Source organism: Vidua chalybeata, chromosome 7 (assembly GCF_026979565.1).
Source record: "Vidua chalybeata isolate OUT-0048 chromosome 7, bVidCha1 merged haplotype, whole genome shotgun sequence".
NCBI classification, from domain to species: Eukaryota; Metazoa; Chordata; class Aves; order Passeriformes; family Viduidae; genus Vidua; species Vidua chalybeata.
Window position 1 is genome coordinate 2571975 of NC_071536.1, and position 20459 is coordinate 2592433.

General features: G+C 49.7%; 1 protein-coding gene across 10 annotated transcripts in view; it reads left to right on the forward strand.

Moving 5' to 3' along the window:
- Window positions 1-20459, forward strand: part of AGAP1 (ArfGAP with GTPase domain, ankyrin repeat and PH domain 1) — a 341321-nt gene that overhangs the window by 298621 nt on the left and 22241 nt on the right. For 8 of the 10 annotated variants that reach the window (XM_053947208.1, XM_053947210.1, XM_053947214.1 and 5 more), the window contains 2 exons: window positions 4852-5107; window positions 5567-13503. The exons of the other annotated variants lie outside the window; for them this stretch is intronic. In XM_053947208.1, the coding sequence (XP_053803183.1) occupies window positions 4852-5107; window positions 5567-5770 (460 nt within the window). In that variant the 3' untranslated portion in view covers window positions 5771-13503. Of the gene's footprint in view, window positions 1-4851; window positions 5108-5566; window positions 13504-20459 lie in introns of those variants that run through there. 10 annotated transcript variants of the gene reach the window in all.

Here is a 20459-nt window from a genome sequence, read left to right on the forward strand (position 1 = left end):
TCTCCAACATTTCAATCCTGCCCCCACCCTCAGTGTTTTCCTTTTACCCATCCCAGCACTGCATCACCAGCCCTGTCCAAAGCAGTGCCATTTATTGGGATCATCACAGAGGGGGCTGTTCAGTCGGGAAGCCCCGGCACATGCAGCTGCTCATTAGGTGATATGTGCTCCTTGCGTGCTGGACCACGAAGCTAATGACACATCTTGGGGCTCTTCCAGGAGTTTGGGAGGTGCAGTGGGTTAGATTTACTTCATTTTCTTGGAAGAGACGCATTAACCTTGTCAGCTGGCCAAGAGGAGAGGAAATTTGGCAGAGCTCTTGCTGAGCTGGCCAGGTTACCACGGCGTTAAAGGGTTGTACTTCAGTGAGCAACCAGAAATGGCAACACACGGGCACAGCACCTGCACAGCCACCATGGAGACACCACTGAGAGGCCTCCTCTCTTACAGAATTAGTTCCTCTGTAGCAAGAGAGAAGAAAGGATGAAAAAAAATCAGGAGCTTTTCAGTGCTGTCAGAGGTGTGGAGGATAAAACTTCACTTTCAAAGTGCCTGTAAGGAGCCTGCTCTTATTTCTGGTGGTGGGAAATCAATGCTGTGCCATGGTAAATACCTGCTGTCCACTGTCTTTATAATTCAACCTTCAGAATTTGTTCCAGCTTTTTAACAAGTGGTGAGTAACTCTGGATAACGACACGACATTTTAGTCATCCTTTTAGTCATGCTTTGGGAAGAGCAAGGCTGCTCTTCTTCTGGAGCTGTGGAATTCTGATGGCAAGGTCCCAGGATCTCCAGCCACGTGCTGTTGCCTACTCAGGCAGTTCTGGGTCACTGCATGAACACGACTCCTTTTCCCACCCTGCACATCCTCTTCGTGTTTGCCTGCTGATGTCACTCCACCAAATGTCTGTGAGGGACAAATGGGGGTGAAGGCAGAGGTGAATGGGAGCGAGGAGGAGGTAGGATGGAGAGTGGATCCCAACAAGATGAGGCTTCTGATGGGATTTGTAGGGCGGAAAACCCAGTGCACCACATGATGGGGCTGAGCTGTGTGGGATGTGGGCTCCTCAAGGAGCATCTCCAGTGCAAACCCACGGCTGGGGAACACAGTGCAGCTCCTGGAGCGAGGCTGTGCTGGAAGCAAATCTGCTTTTTCTCTTCTCTGATGCTCCCTGCTCACCCTCCCCCCTTCCAGTGCCCAGTATTTATGTTTCCACATAATAATGATGTGATGTGGCTGGCAGAGTAATTTAAATAATTGGACATTATCTTGAGAAGCAAGCACCTAATTAGATCAAAATAAACGGAGAACTGAAATTTTCATCTGTTTCTAATAACCTTTTACCTGTGTACAGTGTTGCTGCTGCAGCAGGGATTTTGTTATTCACACCACTGTGTGTTCTTGGGGTTCACGAGTGATGGAGACTCTGGAGCAGAGAGCTTGGTGGCACTTTCTGGACAAGATTGTATCATTCCAACCATCATTCCTGGTTCTCTAGAGTGTTTAGCAGTGATCCTCTGCTGTATTTTCCCCTTGTGTGAGGGGCAAAAACGGTGAGGTTTGGAGTCTGTACCAGCAGATACAGATCAAGGTTTGAATGCAGATATTTAGAGAGAAAAGGCTCAAAGAACATCTGACCTTAGGGCTCTGTTGTTCACTTCTCTAAGTTTATCTAGGAGCTTTTAATCTATTCGTTTTGCTGCATATGAGGAAGAGGCAGCTCAGACCTTCTCCAGTGTTTGGTGTCATTGGGACCATCGGAGCACGTGAAGATGTTTCTTCTACAGCACTCCAGCTTTGATTTGCTCCTGAGACAAGGACTCCACTGCTGAAAGTTCGCTGAAAAGAGTCTTGGTTTGGCTTTGACAGCTACAGCTGGAAGTGTCTGGTATGGAGAGGATCATTTAGAATTGCCAGGATTGCAATTAAGGGAGGAAAAGAGGGAAATATTTACTAGCCTTTATTTTAGGGACTGGTTCAGTGTCTTTCTCCTGATGAGTTGCTCTCCCTCACACTTTCTTGGGCTCTTATTCAGTTGATTTATTTAAAGGTATGTCAGTGCTGGCTGAAATGAAACACTGTGCCTCCTCTTCCTGCTTATTGCTGACCGCTCCAATAATTCATTTTTTAGCTCATTAACTAACAGGGGATGTGAGCAGTGGTCCTCCGGGGAACTGCAATGAGGTTAAGTGATCTACTGCTGACAACTCTGCTCTTGGACTGGCCTTCCTTGGGGGAGATGAAACCTCAACCAAGACAAGCTGTGGATCCCAGAAGTGAAACTGGGGCATCAGAGCAACAACTGCAGTATTTATGTCTTGTTGTCAGGGTTCCTGAGATGAATGCGAGTGGCGGAGCTGCAGCTGTCTCCCAGGAAAGTCCCCAGGACTTCCCATCCAAATTAAATGGTTTGTGCCAGAGATGGAGGCAGGATGTTTGTGGACATTGGCTTTCTAGATACTCATTGGAAAGCAGTTCCTGTGTGTTGTGGCTGTCCATGAGGTGTAGTCCAGTGTGCTTTTCCTCCTACCTCTGGTGAGGTTTTGTTTTCGACCCTAACATCCAAGTCTTCCTTGTGCCCAGGGAAAAAGACCTGGATCTCACTCCATACTGATGTCAGTGACGTGCTGCCCCAAATGTCTGAGGCCTCTGAAGCACCTTTATTTTGGTTTATAGTTCCACCACAACCTTTGATGTGACTGCAAAGATGGAACTGCACCTTACTGAGTGAATTCACTAGGTGCCCAGCACTGAGGCAGGTGGCAGCACATTTCCCTTCCTGTGACATTGGCTTCTAAAGACTTCTCTGTTCTTTCCCCAGCCTTTTGAGGCAGTAGGACAAAACTGAGCAGGAGTGGGGCATCCCTATCTCTCTTTCTTGCATCCTTCCTGGAGCATCAGGGTTGCCCACGTGACGCACAGCAAATGTGAAATTCGTGCTGATAGATTTGTGAACCAGCAGCCTCAAGCTTTGAGAGCCTCTGCCTGAACCAAGCAGTTATTCTCTCTGTTTAGCATCACTATTACAGTTTAGGCTGAATGCTGATTGGAAGTGGGAGACTTGTGGCAAACAGCTTTTTTCTCAATAGAAAGGGACTTGTTCTTGAGCCACGGCAATCACAGCAACCCGTGCTCTGATAGGAGTCAAAAGTTTCTCTCACTTCAGAGCTGGTGTGGGGGAGAGGGAGATTAATTTGCAGACCCTTGACTAAGCCAAAAAAAAATATTACTTACATATTTGAGGAATATTTTGCCTTTAGGATGTATGGACATATGAAAAATAAATTCCCAGAGCCCTGGTGTGTGTTACTGTGGGTGAACAGCACAGGTTGAATCACCTCATTTTCCAGTCTGGCACGTTTTAAACGTTGGTTATACTCTCAATACCTCTGTGTGTGTTTAAAAATCATGTGAGATCTTTGCTAACATCCTTGAAGAAAATCTAGCTGGATACTGGGAGTAGAGCTGTTGCAAGAATGCCCATTTTATTGTAGATAATTGCTGGTTACTTTATCCCTTTTGTGGCACTGGTTCTAGTTTGACTTTTTACCTTAAAAAAATGTAATTAGAAAAACCGTGAATTAAAGATTCTGATAACAGAACTCCTTTTCTTCCTCCTTTCCATCTGGAATACCTGCAGCGATACTCCATTTATCAGATCCTGCCATCAAAGGTTAATTTGCAACTGCCCAAATGGGTTGTGGAGGGTGTTTTTTTTTTTTTTTTTTTGGTGTGTCTTTTAGCTTGCAGGAGTCATTCAGAGGCTTGAGGTAAAAGAAGCACTCTCTGTGTTAATTTTCTGTTTGCACTTTTGCTCTGAAGAAAAGCCCTGGCCCCGTTTGTGGGGCAAACTGTGGCCGGGGCAGGGGAGCTGTGCCTGCTTTGGGAAGCTGTGCCTGAAAGCATCCAGGCAGGTCACAGCAAGGTCACTCCACATGTCCCAGGAAATGATGCAAAACTAATCCAGATTTGCTGGTGGAAGGAGATGTTTACATAAGTATTTAAAAACAGATTAGGGCTAACCTGACACTAGATTACTGGGAGCAGTGTAAACAGGGCTGAAAGGCGTAAACAGAGCTTTGGCCTTTTGTACTCCAGCGGAGAGAATCTGTCACCAGGACCCAGTTGCCTGGCTCAGGTGATGTTTGTGGTTTTCACAGGATGAGCAGATTACCTGAGGGACCTCTAAATGGGACTTTGTCTAGGGCTGCTGCTCTCAGATCATGTAATTGTATGGTAATTTTTGAAATGGCGAGTGGAGGGCCTTGTTTGTAGTCCTTGTTCTGCTGTAACCTGATAGCACCAAAAAGCTTCTGATGGTTCTTTGATATATCAGGAGGAAAAGGTGCTTCAAAGCAATGGTTTGAATTTGGGGAAAAGCAGAGGAATCATCCTTATGCCCTTGGGAGCATTACTCAGCTTAGAGGGGGACAAAGCCCCCGTTTGGTTACTTCTGGGCTGGCATACAGAAATTGGGTGCATTTTTTTGCAGTGTGTTTTCCAGCCTTGATGTGGAACCTGTTGTGTCTTTGGTCTTTGTGACAGCGAGGGCTCTTGCCCTGACCTCTTGCTGGCCCAGGGCTTTTTAAGACCTCTGGCTGTTGTGGTCCTACAGCCCCGTGGGCACAGCATCCATCAAGGGGGATCTCGAGCACTGGAACAGTAAGGTGGACATCACAAATGTTGCTAAAAATACAAGGTTTGGGTGAACTGCTCCTAAGGTTTGGGTGAGCTGCTCCTGTGAGAGCTTTCTTGACATAAATTTGAAAGGGGAAGCGACCTCCTTGTTGGTTGAGCACTGTTGGCTGCGACACCAGGTGAGAGTGACCTGTCCCCTCTGGCTTCCCTAGGGAAGAGAAAGAGCTCTGGATACGCGCCAAGTACGAGCAGAAGCTCTTCCTCGCCCCACTGCAGTGCCTGGAGCTCTCTCTGGGCCAGCATCTCCTGAGGGCCACGGCCGAGGAGGACTTGCGGACGGTGATCCTGCTGCTGGCCCACGGCACGCGGGAGGAGGTGAACGAGACCTGCGGGGACGGGGACGGGCGCACCGCCCTGCACCTGGCCTGCCGCAAGGGGAACGTGGTGCTGGTGCAGCTCCTCATCTGGGTAAGGACTCGCTGCCGGGGCACGGCTGGGCCGGGGCTGGGCCGTGGCCCTCGGCAGGACGGGCCGGGGCCGGGCCGTGGCCCTCGGCAGGACGGGCCGGAGCTGCTCCTGGAGGGCTTCTCAGGGACCGTGGCCCCGGGGTTGGGCGTTCCTCACTGCACGCGTTCAGAGGGCGGTGGGAAAGCGTGTTCCTGCCTCTCTGCTGCTTGTTGGAAAGCGAAGGAGAGCGTGGGAAACGAGGAAGGAGAGATTCCCTTAGCTTGGAATCTGCCGGGGCAGATTTTGTCCCACGCGTGAGACTCCCTCCCTCGAGAAACATTTTTCCCGTGCGTAGCTCAGTGCTGCCGTGCTCGTGGTGTCAGGCTGCTGCCTCATCCCCCCCCCTCACATCCAACCCCAAATCCCGTCCCAGAATTTTCACGCCGCAGCTCCCAACGGCTCCCCTCTTGTTGCCCGCAGTACGGCGTGGACGTGATGGCGCGCGACGCCCACGGGAACACGGCGCTGGCCTACGCCCGCCAGGCCTCCAGCCAGGAGTGCGTCGACGTGCTGCTGCAGTACGGCTGCCCCGACGAGCGCTTCGCCCTCATGGCCACCCCAAACCTGTCCAGGAAGAACAACAACCGCAACAACAGCGGCGGGAGGATGCCCACCATCATCTGAGGGGAGCTCGCTCGCGCGTTCGCTGACCCTGGTCACGTCCGCGGCCTCACATTCCTCCATCCCCATCGCAGCTCCGCTCTGTGAGTCCGGTACGTCTCCTTCTCCCTTTTCCCTTCGGTCCATCCCGAGCGCCAGGCGGGACGTGGAGGAGCGCGGGGGCCGAGAGGAGCGCGGGGGCCGCGGGCAGGCCGTCGTTTCAGCGCCCGCCGCGGGGGCCGCGCCGGACAGCCGGCACCGCCCGGGGACACGCGGCACCGCCGGGGACGGGCGGGGGGAGAGGCGAGCCGGAGCAGAAGGAAGGAAGGAAGGAAGGAGAGACGGTGACTTTCCCTAAGTGACAGTGAAGCACATCAGAACATTTCACCTCTACGGAACGCGGCGACGCCTGGATTTCCATTCTCTTCTCCTGAAGAGCTTGACGGCATAAATCAGAAGCAAGCACAGAGTTTGTCAGGTTTGAAGCTCCTATGATGGTATGTGTCAAATCAGTTGTAGCTAATCTGTCCGGGGAGAATACTGGCTTCATTACACTTGTATAGTTGAGTTCTTCCAGCATTACTGCTGTTTAATAGAACATGATTAGTCATCACGGAGAAAAAAGCATATTAGCTGAGGAGGTAGTTACATGGCACGCTTCGGTGATTGCTTGGATGTGATTGCAATATTCTTAGAAGCATCATATTATCTCAGACATGTTCTTTCGAGCCCTTGGAGCCCTCCTTTCTAAATTCACTGTCATAATTTAGTATCTGTTTAATTTTTCAGTCCAAAGAGAGGAAATGAGTTGCTGAGTGTTATTTGACTGCAGTCTCCTTGGTGTAAAAACAAAATGGAAAAAATAAATAAGAGTAAGCCTGAAACACAAAAAGGAATAATGAATACCACTATGGAAAACAACATTTCAAGTACGTTTGGTGAAATTAATAAATGCATTAAAGGCTAATTTTTTTTTTTTGTTACGTTTTCAGCCAGCAGAAATAGGTTCTGTCATTTTGCCAAGGTAAATTGTGTTGAGTTTTTGGTCACTCCTGTGATGCATTGCCTAACTTATACAGATTTTTGTATTGTGTCTCTAGATTCTATGTATTTAAAATCTATTTGAATAAAAAAAAGACCGTAAATATACATTGATTTTTTTTTTTTTGTACAGAAAATGACATCTCTGTTAATTTATAAACTGTAATGGATGTGAGCTAAATAATGTGCATCTAGTTAGGATCTGTGGGTTACAGATCATTATTGTACATTGATAACATTCCCAGCAGTGAACTCTTCTTTCCAAAGCCTGTGAGGAACGACACATCAGGAGATCAGGGAAGGAAAAAAAAAAAAAAGCACGTGAGACCTTTCAAAAAGGAGAAAAGAGGCTGTTCCTCAGCACTGTAAATATATTTTACTCCAGAAGTCAGGAAGCTTTCACAAGCCAAGACAAAAAGCCCCATTCTGGCTGGGGGAAGATCAGATTTGATTAAGTTCAGAATTGATAGCCTTCACCGCGGCGGGCAGGGCACGGCTGCGCTCCCTCCCAGCCCGGCTGCTTTCGGCAAGAAAAATGGCTTGTGGAAGTGGCCTGGACAGTTCATTTCAATTCCAAGTTTCAATACTTGATGATTGGGTTATTTTGGTCTTGCGTCCCAGCTTCTCCTGCTTCCCACTAGCTGGATTCTGGCGTGGGGAAGCAGAGGTTTTGGCAGGCAGAAAAGTTGATTTTTCTTTTTTTTTTTTTTCTTTTTTTGAAGTGGCATGTGGCACTGTGAGGATGGGGGCATGGTTTATCATGGAGAAAGTTGAAAACTCAACTGAATTCGATGGCAAAGGAGCAATTATGTGAAGGCTGTGAGGTGCACAGAGCAGAGTCATTTGCAGATCGACCTGCTCCTGTGTATCTCCCAGGCCTTTGGGGTGGTGCTCTTCCTTGGGGCTCTGGGTTTCATTCAGCACACAAATGGGAGCAGCAGTTGCTAAATAAACTGAATGTGGACAAAATTGAAAGGAAGAAATGCAACATGGTTATTTTAAGGAAAACCAAAAAACAGGAGAAAAATTACAGATTTGAGGCAAAATTGTGGATGAGAAACGAGCCTTGAGGTGGAAGCACAGGAATATTGACCAGCTTCTCTTTATGGTGTTGTCCTTTTGTACTTTGTTGTTTTCTAGACCTTTGAGTATCTGGGGGGAGGAAATCTTTTTCCAGCCAGCCTAGGCTGACTGCACCAGACACAGCTGATTCCCTTCCCACTGGGATACTTCTAAATATTTTAATGTAATTTTTTTTTAATTCAGGAAAGGTGTCTGTTTGAACTGCCATTTCTCCACCATTCCTGACATTTGGTACTTACAGGTGGTCCCTCAGGGAGGGGACAGGACAGCCCAGCTGATGTGCAGCTGGAGGGGATGCTGTGAAACCCCCGCTGTGTGCTGGTGCTCAGGAGCTTTGCCACAGCAGGGATTCAGGAATGGCAATCCCAGAGGTGCTAGAGCTGCCTCCTGTTCCCCCCAGGAGCATCCAGGGCATTTGTATCCCAAAAACCAAGTCCAGTGTTTCAAATCCACGGTGGGCAGTGTTCAAAGTGCACATTCCGTTTCAGAGCTGGGGTTTTTACCTAATTGAGATTATTTTCTGTACATTGTTTAATGCTCTCTTTGGGCCACCTTCCTCTGACAAGGCTGAGGGTGATGTTTGAGAAACAAGGGCAACCAGGCAGATTGCAGGTAGACAAATTTCATGGTCCTTGCCCTAAAAATCTTCTGAAGGCAGCCCTTGAAAAAGCACAGAATATTTTTAGGAGAGGAAATTCCAGTGTATTACAGGAAAAATTATGCATCCAGGCAAGCCAAGTGATTCTTTAATTAAGTGGTAACACGGTTGCTTTTAACCTAAACGTGGTTTTCCCCTAAGTGTTGGCATAACTATGTTGAAGCAGTGGGGGTCTGTGGGGAGGATTCCCAGCCCTGCACGTGGCAGAGCTCCCTTGGAAGGTCAGGAGATCCCAGAATATCCTGAGCTGGAAGGGACCCTCTGGGTGAGGTCACCCAGGGCTGTTGTCACCAAGTCACTCCTTGCAGGGTGGAGGACAGGGGGGGAAAGGCAGGGGTTGGAGGAAGCTCTCCTTGGCTGGATCCTGGTGGGGCTTGGCTTTGAGAGCTCCTCAGGCTTTTCAGGGGGTGTGTTTGCACTTTGCAGAGGCTGCTCTTGGAGCCATCCAGGTGCAGAATCGGGCAACGTCTCCTGGCACTTGGAGATCCCACAGGAATGCCGTTCCTGTTGCTTTCACTCCATTCTCCCACCGCTCCTTGTCTGGTGTTTAGCCGCTCTTGTTGCTTTTTTGGAGCCCTCTTGCCAGGCTGTTCACACCCTTTGAGCAGGCTGGGAACAAAACAAGCCCTAGCTGTGACCCAGTCCATGAGAAATCCCAGCAGAAACCCAGCAGCCCAAGCTGTTCTCTCTGAACGGAGTCTGCAGCAGTGGTTGTCATTGCACCCCCCCAGTCCTTCCCCTCATCCCAGATACCTTGAAATCCCCCTTCCTCTGCACTTTATCCATGACTAAAACACCAGAAGCGAGTCAGCCCCTGTTGTTTCCATATTTCCTCCTCTCTTTGGCTAATTGCTGTGGAATTCAGTCGGATGTGTCACAGCTGAACCTGGATATTGCCAGGGACAGTTCACTTCTCCTTGTTCTTCATGAAGAAGAAAGACCCAACCTTGGGAAAATTCAGGGTCCTGCCCTGAATGCAGAGATTTGACCAAGGGCTCCCATTACCAGTTTTCCAATTTTGGTGGTAAAAAGAGGAGCAGAAAAAAAAATAAATTTAAAAAGCTCGGAGAACCTTGGTGCTGCTTGAAAAGCCGGGTGAGCTCCTGGAAGGTGGAGGGGATTTTGAAGCATTTGGGCGCAGTGTAAAATAACCATGTAGACATTAACATTGTTTAATTCGCTGTCTTGTCCCCCTTCCCTTAAATTATGTGTGTTAGTGCAAGAAAAATAAAAAGCTTTAGCTGCACTTGGAGATTTCCCTGGGCCAGAGAAGGCCGAGTCACGTAGGGAGAGGAGTCGGGGTAGGAATGCAGATCCAGGTTTGGGTAACTGTAATGTAGAATAATTAGATTATATGGGGTTGGAATAGCTTCAGCTTTTATATTTGTATGGAGATCGGGAGAAATGAAGTAATTTGTAGTTTCTAGTATAAAGTAGTGGTAGTGGAGACAAGCACAGATTTCACAAGGGGGTCCCCAAGGGGCCCTTCCCAAACGTCTCGGGGAGCCGCCTTTGCACCTTAACAGGGATGGTTGTTGGGGTTTGTTGTTGGTGAAATGGTCATTTCATGTTTGGTTACGTGGTTGTTGTCAGAGGGGGGACTCGAGGGGAGCGTGGGGGACCAAACTTTGAGGCAGCTTGGCTGGAGAGAAGACAACTTCCCCATCCTCATCTCACTGTCAGGCATCTTCCTTCCCCCTCCAGGGGCTGCTACAGCGACCCTTAGGTGGGATCTCTGCCTCTTGGGCCTGGATCCTCAGTTCCACCCCTTCCATTCTTGATGATTTGTGGGTAAAATTTACTGCGTAGAAAACCTGGTTTTGGATGTTCTTGTGTTTGCTGCACAACAGGAAAAAAAAAAAAAAAAAAGAAACAGAACCGCTGCAGAGTAAAGTTCTTTTCAAGGTAGAAAAGAAACACTGAAGTACCCCAAATTCAGAGGTTCTGCAATGAGTTTTGAGTTCTAAGCTACCAGAAGAAGAAGGTTGGCTTGAATGGTTTTATTGGAAAATAATCTCCTGTTTGAAAAAAAGAATAGAGGTCATAGAGCAAAACATCCAGAGCTGTAGATGGGTGAATTTGTTGGTTTAGGATATTTGTAGGTTTTGCTTTGTTGTTTAGCATGGGCCAGTTTTTACAGTAAATATTGGGACAGTTTACCTTGAGTTGACTGAGTCTGTCCCACGCTTTAAAGGGAGGTTTGAGGGGTTTTGGCCAGGATTGTCAGGAGCTGTGAATAGTTCACGTTTAGAGAGGGGAATTGCATGATTTCTGAAAAGTAAAAGGTCAGTTTGGGGTTTTTTTTAGGGCCATCTTCAGCCCCAAATCGCCAAGCATGTTTCTGGCCCCATGTTTTGTTTCAGGGCGACAGCAAGATGTGGGTGAATCAACTCCCATCATTTACTACCATGTTCAGGGGGGAGAATTTTGCTTGTGGGTGGATAAAATAAAGATGTCTTTGTGCATTTCAGCAGTTTTAACCTCTTCATCTCCCCGTGCCTGCCTGTATCCCAATCCCCCGTGGCGCTCTGGGTTCTGTGGGCAGGCAGAGCCCCAGCTTCCCCTCAGCCATGCATTTTCTGGATGTGGTTTTTTTTTTTTAGCTTCCAGTGCTAAGGACTGGCTGTTCAGCAGTGCTTCAGAGCTACTCATTTTTACATTTGTGTGTTCTGTACAGAATGTGAGGGGGGTGGGTGGGGGACCCTTCAGAGGTCTCATGGCATGCCTTGGGGATGGTGGCCACGTTGCTTGCTGGCAGTGAATGCACCCTGCTTGCCACAACTGATCCGTGTGGGATTTTTGTTGTTCCTGAGAGCTGAAGTAGCTGCAAACACTTCCCTGGTCTTCAGGAATTGCAGGGTACGAGGAGGAAAACCCCTCACAGAGACAGCTCGTGCACATCTCCTCTGTGCCCCAAACCCCAAACTCCTCCTGCAGGACCCAAGAAGGGTTTTGGTGCTGAATGTGGGGGTTTTTTTGGCATCCCAAATGTAGGAGTTGAGCTGAGTTGAACCGGTGGGAGAAGTGCAGCCAGGGTGTCACACTTTGCACTTGCTTTGTGTGTGTGTGTGTGTGCTGGTGCCTGCTCCTCACACTGCTGCCAGGGGTTGTGGGAATGCCCTAATCACCATCAGGAGCTGGAGCCAGCCTTTGGTTGGATGCTTTTCCCAGCTGGAGTCAGACCAGCCACTTCCAAGGAGGCAGGATGGGGGACGCTGGCTTGAAGGATGAAGAGGTGCAGGGAGATGAGGTCCAGGCTTGCTGCAGCCTCAGAGGTTTTCCGAAAATCCAGCTCCTGCAGGCAGCAACATTCAGCTTGAGAAAACCTTGAGCTCGGCCTCCAGGACTGGAGGGGAGACATCCCCCCCTTGCTGGAGAGGGGAAATCCCAGCTCGCCAGCCCTGGGGGTGGGAAGCTCCAGGGAAGGAGATTCTGGAGGTAGAAAGGAGAGAGTCTTGCACTTCAGAGGCCCTTTTTAATACCAATTTGCTTGAGACTCATCTTTCTGGCTGAACCCGAGCGTGGGACCACTGAGCTGTCGGGGATTCAGCGGCGCTTTGGGGTCCTGCTGCCTTTTGGGGCTGTCGGGGATAACGGGGAGATGTTTCCAAGTGAGATGTTCCTAAGAGCTGTCTCCAGCTGGGTTCTTGCCCAAGGGCTGCTCCTCATCCCTCTCTCCACGTGTTCTTGGCCATGACTGGCTCCCAAGATTTTGCTGTGGGGGTCCACAAACCTCAGGTGCTGCAGTCTGGGAACAGCTGAGCCAAAGTTGTTGACACCATCTCTGCCCTGGCTTTGGTTTCTTGTCCTTCCAGGGGCAATCCATAGGGAGAGGGCAAGGAAGGAGCTGGGGAGAGGGCCGTGCTGGGTGTGCAGAAACGACGGGAGGATCTTTCATTTCCCACTCCTTCAATTCCTTTGAAGTGCTGTGGAAAACCCGCCCGGTGTTTTTTCCTGAGGTAACCAGGGACTCAGCTGGATTCTCCATCGAATCTGCAGAGGAAAAAGAGGATGTACCCATCCTCTGACAGCACACAGCTCCCTGCTAGTCCCAAGTGTCCAGGGTTTGGCCCAGCTCCCTTTTACTGTCTCGCAGTCAAGAGCACCTTTCAGTGGCACACTGCGTGTGGGTGCACAGACTGAGGGGTCTTTGGGGCAGGAGCATCTCCTAAAACACCAGGGACTCGTTTTCTGATGTTCTTGGCTCGCCTTGGAACGGCCAAGAGCTGGGATCTGCAGCTCCTGCTGCCTTAAAACCCCTGGGCTTCAGCAGGATGTGAGCATATCCCAAATGCTTGGCCCAGCTCCAACCTGCAAAGGCTGGATTTTGTGTTCAGCCCCCAAACCTTCCAGGTCTTTCTGCTTTGTGGTGTTTGTCTTTCCAGTTGAGTCGGGAGGGAGCCCAGGTGAGTAGGGGACACCTGCTCGGGGTAGAGGCAGGAGATACCTAGCACATGGCAGGCTTCATAGCAAGTTTTGGGTTGTTGGGGTTTGGGGTTTTTTTGTTTGTTTTCTGTTTCTGTAAATAATAATGTATAAATGATGACGAGACAGTGTGGAAATTCTAAAAAAAAAAAAAAAAAAAAAAAAAAAAAGGAAAAAAAAAGGTCTTTTGTTGTTGTTTTTATATTACCTCATCCAGCAAGTTTGTTTTACAATGACTCGATGATGCTTTATTTATATTGTTTGTACTGTAATTAAACCAATTGACAAACATTTCACTTTGCTTGTTGTTTCCTATTATTTGGGTTTGATTAAGTATGCCAGTTTGTATTATGTTCCCCTTTCCTCTCTCTCTCTCTCCCTCTACACGTCGAGATTTTTTGTGTCAGCTGTACAGTATTCTGAAAAATTAAAAATAAAAATAAAAATTAAAAAGGAACAACAACAAAAAAAGCTGTAAAGTACTGCAGAGAGAGGCTGCTATATTGTATAGGTCTCTTTCTAATAAAGACAAGAAAACTTGTTGGTCGCAGCTTGTTCTTTGCCTGAGTCTTCGTGGTTCCACTGAGCCCCCCCTGCTTCCTTCTCCTGGGGCTGCTCAGATCCTGTCACTCTTTGCCAGCAATAAAGATGAAGGATTGTCCAGGACCTGGCACGTCAGAAGAGCCAGTAATGGTGCAAATTGATAAATTAAAAAGCAATAAGTCAGTGGGGCCGTAGTGGGTGTATATCTAAGAGTTCTGAAAGTGCATGTGGGGTGAGTGACAGATCTCCCAGCCAAAAATATGGGAGCTTTCATTAAAAACAGTTATTCTCCCCGAGGAAGGGAGCAGTAAATGTTGCACCTTGGCTTTAAGACTCTCTGGAGGGGATCCAAGGAATTAGGCTGGGAATGGTTACATCTGTATCTGCTAAATTGGTCCAAATGATCGTTTAAAGTAAGAATAATAAAACATCTCTAAGGTCAGGATGTGGCACGGCCTAATCACTTCGTTGGAGGGAAATGGTGGCTCTCCATGAGGCTTCTGTGAACCAGCTCAAAGCCCTGAACAATGGGCAGCTGATTGACATGTATTTACAGTTTTAGAGGTCTTGTCCCGAGTACAACCCCAGGAGAAATCGGGAATCTGAGCAGGCTCAAGGAGAAGACAAACAGGAGGTGATGGAGAGGGAAGCAGGAGGTGATGGGTTTTCACCAGGGCAGACTGGGAACTCACTGGAATGGTCCCTGCAGGAAAAAATTACATAATGTTGGCAGAGCTGTGTGGTCCTTGGAGAAAAGCAGGTAAGATTCCATAAATGTGCGTTGAAAGGGGGGGAAATGATGATTTAAAGATAATTTAAACAACTCTGGCACCCTGGTGTAAAGAATGAAATGAGACATTTAAGATCTACAAGGGCAGCACGGAGAGAGAACCAATGCTGTGGTTTGCCCAGTCTGTGCTTGTCTCACAGAGAAATTAGGGGTGCTCAGAGTTGAGGAAAGGTGGGAAAAGTGGGGGATTTCCCTCGAAAAGAGGGAGAAGCAGCAGATTGGAGTTGGCTCTTTTCCTGACCTTGCACCTGATGACCTCAAAGCCACCCAGGAGGGACAAGATGCCCCAGGGGGCATCAGTGCCGATCTTGCTCCAGAGAAAACCTGGCCAAGGCTGGAAAGGTGAAATTGTATCCTCATGGTCTGAGTGGGGCTGCCACAGCCTGGGATCTGGGGGGTTGGGATTTATCTCCTCAGCCTGCTGTGCCTTCTCCTAAATCTGTCCATTCCTCACTGCCCATCCAGCCTCCCACCTCTCCTGTCCCACGGGGATTTGGGGGAACTTTCCTGTTTCTTTCCCTGCTCTTCCTTTCCAAGTGCTCCAGGGAGGCTCCAGCAGCACCGTGGGGGATGAAAAGCCACAGGACTGCTTGTGGATGTTCCTTTTTCCCCCCTTTTTTGGGGTCACGTGGCTGGTTTGTCACACAGCAGCTGCAGCCCTTTGTTCCTGAAAGGTTTCCCCACCCCTTTCAGCCCCCCAGCACCGAGGCAGGAGGTGGTGCTTTGTGTTCTCCCCTTCTGGATTTGAAATGTGAACTTCCAGCGTGGGAGAACTCGGTTTGGATTCCCCCTGGGTGGAAAGCTGTAGTAGTGCTCCTTTTTTTTAGGAACCATCCGTCCCTCCCCTCCTTTGCTCTCCTGAAGGGATGTGGGTTTTGATTTTGTGATGGGCACGGCTGGCTGCTCTCTCTCCCTAACAACCCTCCTAAGATCTGGCTTCTCCTGGAAGATCCTGGTGCTCAGGGATGGTGGAGCAGATTTAAGGATGCCTTTCATGCCCACGTTCCTCACCTTACCCCGAGCCCACCCCTGTGTACCCCTGAAACGCTCCCAGCTGGTGGCATTCACTGATGCCTTGGGAAAAAAGGAAATATCCTACAGCAAAGCAACGGGGGTCAGGAGGAGGTTCTGATGGAAAACTCTTGATTCCCGTAATGGGAGTGGGGGAAACATCCCCTTTTTTTCTTTTTTTCTTTTTTTTTTTTTTTTCTCCTTTATTTAAGAGAAAAGGTAATTCCTAAAGAGCCCAAACTGTTGTTCTGCCATAAGGGCCTCGCTGTGCAGTTCCACCCTTGCCTCCAAAGGATTCACTCTGATGGATGCTGGGAGCACCAGCTCAAGGAAGCTTCTCCAGAGCCCTGAAGATTCTCACTCCATAGGTACCACCTGCTTTTTGCCCTCATCCAGGACATTCCCTGGGCACTTCTGCTGCTTTTTACTTGGCTTTTTAATACAAATCCAAACTGGTGCGAGGGGAGCGATGGGACGAGGACGGGAAGCTCAGGTGATGGGGCTGATGCTTCCTGATAAACAGCTTTGTTTTCCAGAAGAGACCCAGATCCACCTGGGTTTTAAACAAAAACGTTTTATGCTCTGTGGAGGTCAGGTAAGGGCAGCCTTAAAGAGCCGGGTCTCTATTTCTCCACCTGTGGCCAAAAGCCAGAGCTGGAGGTGTCTGAAATCTGATTTCATGGGGGTTTTGCTGTGGGTTTCCCCAGCCTGGAAGTTGAAAATTCAGGGACTTCCGAGTCACCTGTTTTCAGTGAGTTTAGTAATCCTCAGTGGATGTTTCTTCTGGCAAAGCCCAGGACGTGACTTTGGAGAACCATTGAGGCTGGGAAAGACCTTCCAGGTGCTCAAACCCGACCCTAAAGGCAGAGCACAGCCTGCGGGAGTGGCCAGGAGGGAACCGTGGCCATTCCCGGTGAAACCACTCCAAGTGCAGAGGGAAAGCCAGGCTGGGAATCCCAGCGGGCAGTCATTGATCTCTCCTAATGCCCAGTAAAGCCCTTTAATTGCCCAATAAATGCGCTGGCAGTCACCATTTGACGCCCAGCGCCAGCAATTAGCACTTATTTATTTGCGTTCTGCCCGCACCGATCTCCCGCTCCCAGATGGGTTTGTTTGGGAGCCGGGGACGCTCCCTGGGTCCAGAGAAGGGATGAGGAGCGCTGAAGCGGTGCGAGAGGAGAGGTGATGCCGTTCCAGGGAGCAGGAGGGACGCGGGGCTTTGCTGGTGCCCAGGGATTGACCTTGGGCTTCCAGGGAATGCACAAAAACCCCGGAGCTCGCTCCAGCCTTTCAGGAATTGGTGCTGCTCGTTGCTCAGCTGAAGAGACTCTCCCGATCACCTCCTGCAGGCAAAAATGGTCATTTATTGCCGTTTGGGTGCAGGAGCAAACGAGTCGCGTCTTTTGGGAGGATCAGTGGCAATCGAAGGCCGGGAATGTCGGTCTAATGAAGGAAAGGCTGGGATCTGCAGCAGCCTCGAGCTGCCGGGGCCAGAGGAAGGCTGAGAAGGAGAGAAAAGCTCCCTGCCTGATGCCCACTGGCAGCAGGAGGGAGAAAAGGGGTTCCCAAATGCCAAAACGTCTCATCCTGCAATGCTGCCAGCGCTGGATGGACACGGGCTTGGAAATCCCAGCTCAGCTTTGGGCCAGCCCGAGGAGGTTGGATCTCCCTTGGCGGCAGAACCCCCGAGAGGGGAGTGAACCCCCCGTGGCCGCCGTGCTGGGATGAAGATGTCCCTCAGCATCCTCTGAAGGTCCCCAGCTGCTGCCTGGGAGCTGGGAGCCAGAGGGAGAGGGCAGAACTGCAAATTCCCGTGGGGAGCAGCCTGTCCCGGCCAAAAAAAAAAAAAAAAATCCACTGCACCCCCCGGCCGTGTTTTCACCCTTTTCTTTGGAGGCGCCCTGCGGTTTTGGGGAGCTGTGGGGCATCCCCCGCAGGGATGAGCCTCTCCGACTGCTGCTGGGGAAAGCGGACTGGGCACCACCTTCCTCCCCACCGCCAGCGCGCTCCCCTCCTCCTCCTCCTCCTCCTGCTCTTCCCAGCAGAGGTGCAGCATCCCCATCTCCCGCTCTGCGGATCCAACTGGTAATGGCCGGGCTGATTGACTGCAGATTTCCCCGTAACTGAGCTTAATTAGCAAGCTAATCAGGTCTGGAGATGGTTCCAATTTATTTATTGGCTGGTGGCTGCCACTTAATCGGCCTGGCCAGTTAATACTGGCAGCGCCGAGGTTTTGTGCCAGGTGAAGAAATAATTCGGGATTTCATCCTCTCCAGCGCTCCCCGGAGCCCGCAGCCAGAGCCGGGATGCAGAATCCCCTCCCTGTGAGGTGAGGGAAGCTCTGAGCTCCGTGCCCGGCTCACAGCAGCTCTGGCTCACCAGGAGGAGGATTTTTGGAGGCAGGGAGAGAAAAGGAGCGTGTTCTTTGCACTCGGGCAGCGTAGCAGAGCTCAAACACCCAAAATAGTCATTGGAGCAGGGACGAGGCATCCAAAGGCAGTGTCGTCCGTGGGTCACCTCTTCTGAAGGTGACCCAGAGCAAGGCTCTTACAACTTGTGCTTCTTAGTTCCTTCCAGCAGTGCAGAAGGGATTTAAAAGAGAATTTTATTTTGCCTTCTTTTTTTTTTTTTTAATAAGTATTTTTTTTCCTGGATTTTTCTTCTCCACTGGAATTACTGGGAAAATGTTCTCTGGGTGCTGGGGCACCTCTGGGCTCATGTTCTTGGAGTGGAGGCAAAGGAGAAAGGGAAGCACTGGTGGTGTGGCAGAGAAGGTCTCTGTCCCAAGTGTTGGGGAGCCAGGGAAGCAGGATTTGCAGCATGGGAAAAAATTCCCATCCTTGGCTCCTGGCCCTCCAGATGTTCCACCAACCTCTGGATGTGGGACAGAGATGTGGGATGACAGCAAGAAAAGGAGGGAAGGGAATGGGATTTCCACACCTTCGTTCCCTGCTGCAGAGGGGAAGCAAAGGGAAGAGAGGCAGGATAAAAAAGGAGAAAACAGCTGGAGAAGGCACTTGCAAAGGCAAGAAGCCACTCTTGGCTAAAGCATCAAAGCCCTGAAGGCGTCCAGTCTCCAGCTGAAGACCTGGAGATGATGTGAGACTCCCCAAACCTTGTAATTTGGCTCTGATCTGTAACGGATCCATATTTTAAGCAAAAAAAAAAAAAAAAAAAAAAAAGTAAGGAAAAAGGGCCTTGCTCCTCCTTTGAGCCTGCCTGGCTCAAGCTGCCAGATCCATTCCCCTCCTGCTGATCCAAGGACCCTTCAGCGCCGGTATTTTCTCCTGTGAAGACACTTTTGGGCAGAAATTGAGTCATTTCCCCTCTCTCTGACAAGCCAGGAGGTGGGTGGGGGTCAGGGCGTTGTGACCCCCTCTGGACCTGGCACCCTGGGGACAATGCCAGCAGGGGACTTCCCCATTCTTCTCTATCCACTGGGATGCCAAGCTGTTAACGCCTCATCCCTGGAAGTGTCCCGGGCCTGGAGCAACCTGGGCTAGTGGGAGGTTGAAATGAGCTGAGCTTTGAGGTCTCTCCCAGCCCAAACAATCCGGTGAGTCCCTCAAGATTCGCAGGACATCCTGGAGCTGATCCACGACAGGCAGGGAGGTGGGGGACTGGGAGCTGGGTGAACCCAGGGAGCCCTGGCAGCAGGGGATGCTCCTGGCACCAGGGCAGCAGAGGATTCGTGGCTCCCCCTCTGGAATCTCTCCTGGAGAGGGTCATTAGAGGGAGTAATTGGGATCACCTTACTTTACAAATGTTACTTTGCAGAACGAGGCGGGAAGACAGATCGAGCTCAACTATTATTCATTAAGGAAAGTCCTTTATAAATCCCAAATTAACAATTTCTCTCGGAGAGAGCCTTCCCATTACCCTCCTTTGGCGGGGACTTATTGCCGCTCTGGAAACGGGGAAATTTGAAAATAATTGGGGAGGGGGGAGAAATAGCAGCTGTGGGCTTAGGAGCCCAGCATCTGGTTGGGAAAAAAAATACAGATGTGTGTCTTAAAAATGACCATGAGCCTAATTCAGAGGGGCAGTGTTTCTGACAGACACTGCGAGCCCACGGCTGTAACCAGGCTCAGAAAAGCCCGAGTGGCTCCTCAGCAATTGAGAGATTATTTATAAACGCTCTCCATGGCGCAGCTACGGGTTTGCAGAAGGTCTCTGCTGTCACCCGTCCCCTCCACGCTGAGAGGGAGCGGGGACAGAAAGCTGCTCCCACTGGTTGGGCTGGGGAACTCTGCGCTGGTCTTTGCCAGAGATGAAATCATCCAGGGTGTGTCGCTGCAATCTGAGGGTCTGGCTTGGTGTCTGGGGTGGGCAGAGAGAATTTCAACCCAAATCCTTTTGGGGGTTTGGGTGAAAAGCACTAAGACTTTTTTTTTTTTTTTTTTTTTCCAAGCAGTGAAGGAAAACTAAACAGTTACTGCTCCTTAAAAGCTCAGAGGCGCCTTCCAAGTTGGGTGCAGGGCATGGAATTCAGGCAGGAGGGTGGCCTGGTGGTTTTTATCATGGAATTGTGGGGGAATTGTGTGTTCGACAAGGTGTCTCACCCCCAGCTGCCACATTTGGGGTGATGGGACACGCCCCGAGGACGCCTCGGGGATGGTGCAGGAGGATTTGTGGTGAAGAGATGTTGCTGTGGCCCAGAGGAGCTGACAGGTTTGTTTTGAGTCAAGCCAGCAAAAATACCCCAATTCCTTAATTTGTATAACCCATTCCCATGGCTTCTTTTGCCTGTTCTGGAAATGCCAGCAAGGGAGGCAGATGTTTCTTAAAGGGCTTTTGAGGCCAACCTCACCTTTTCCCACAACATTTCCAAGTAGGGAGGCTTTTGCAGCAAAACCAAAAATCTTGAAGAGGATCAAAACAGGGAGCAGAACAGTAAAAATTTCTGTTTATACTCAGGCAGTTGCAATTTCAATCACTTCAGGTAGTATCAAGACGTGCTAACTTAAAAAAAAAAAAAAAAGAAAAATCACTGCTAATGGGCCTTTTGGGGAGGCCATTTTTGGGGGTATTGGCGCCTTTTAGAGAAGATTGGGAGCTCCAGGCACTCGGCCCCACACAGTCAGCTCCTCGCTGCCGGTAACACTCTCCTGGAAAATGATAAATGGGAATCCCCGGTTTGTCTGTTGCTCCGTTAATTAATA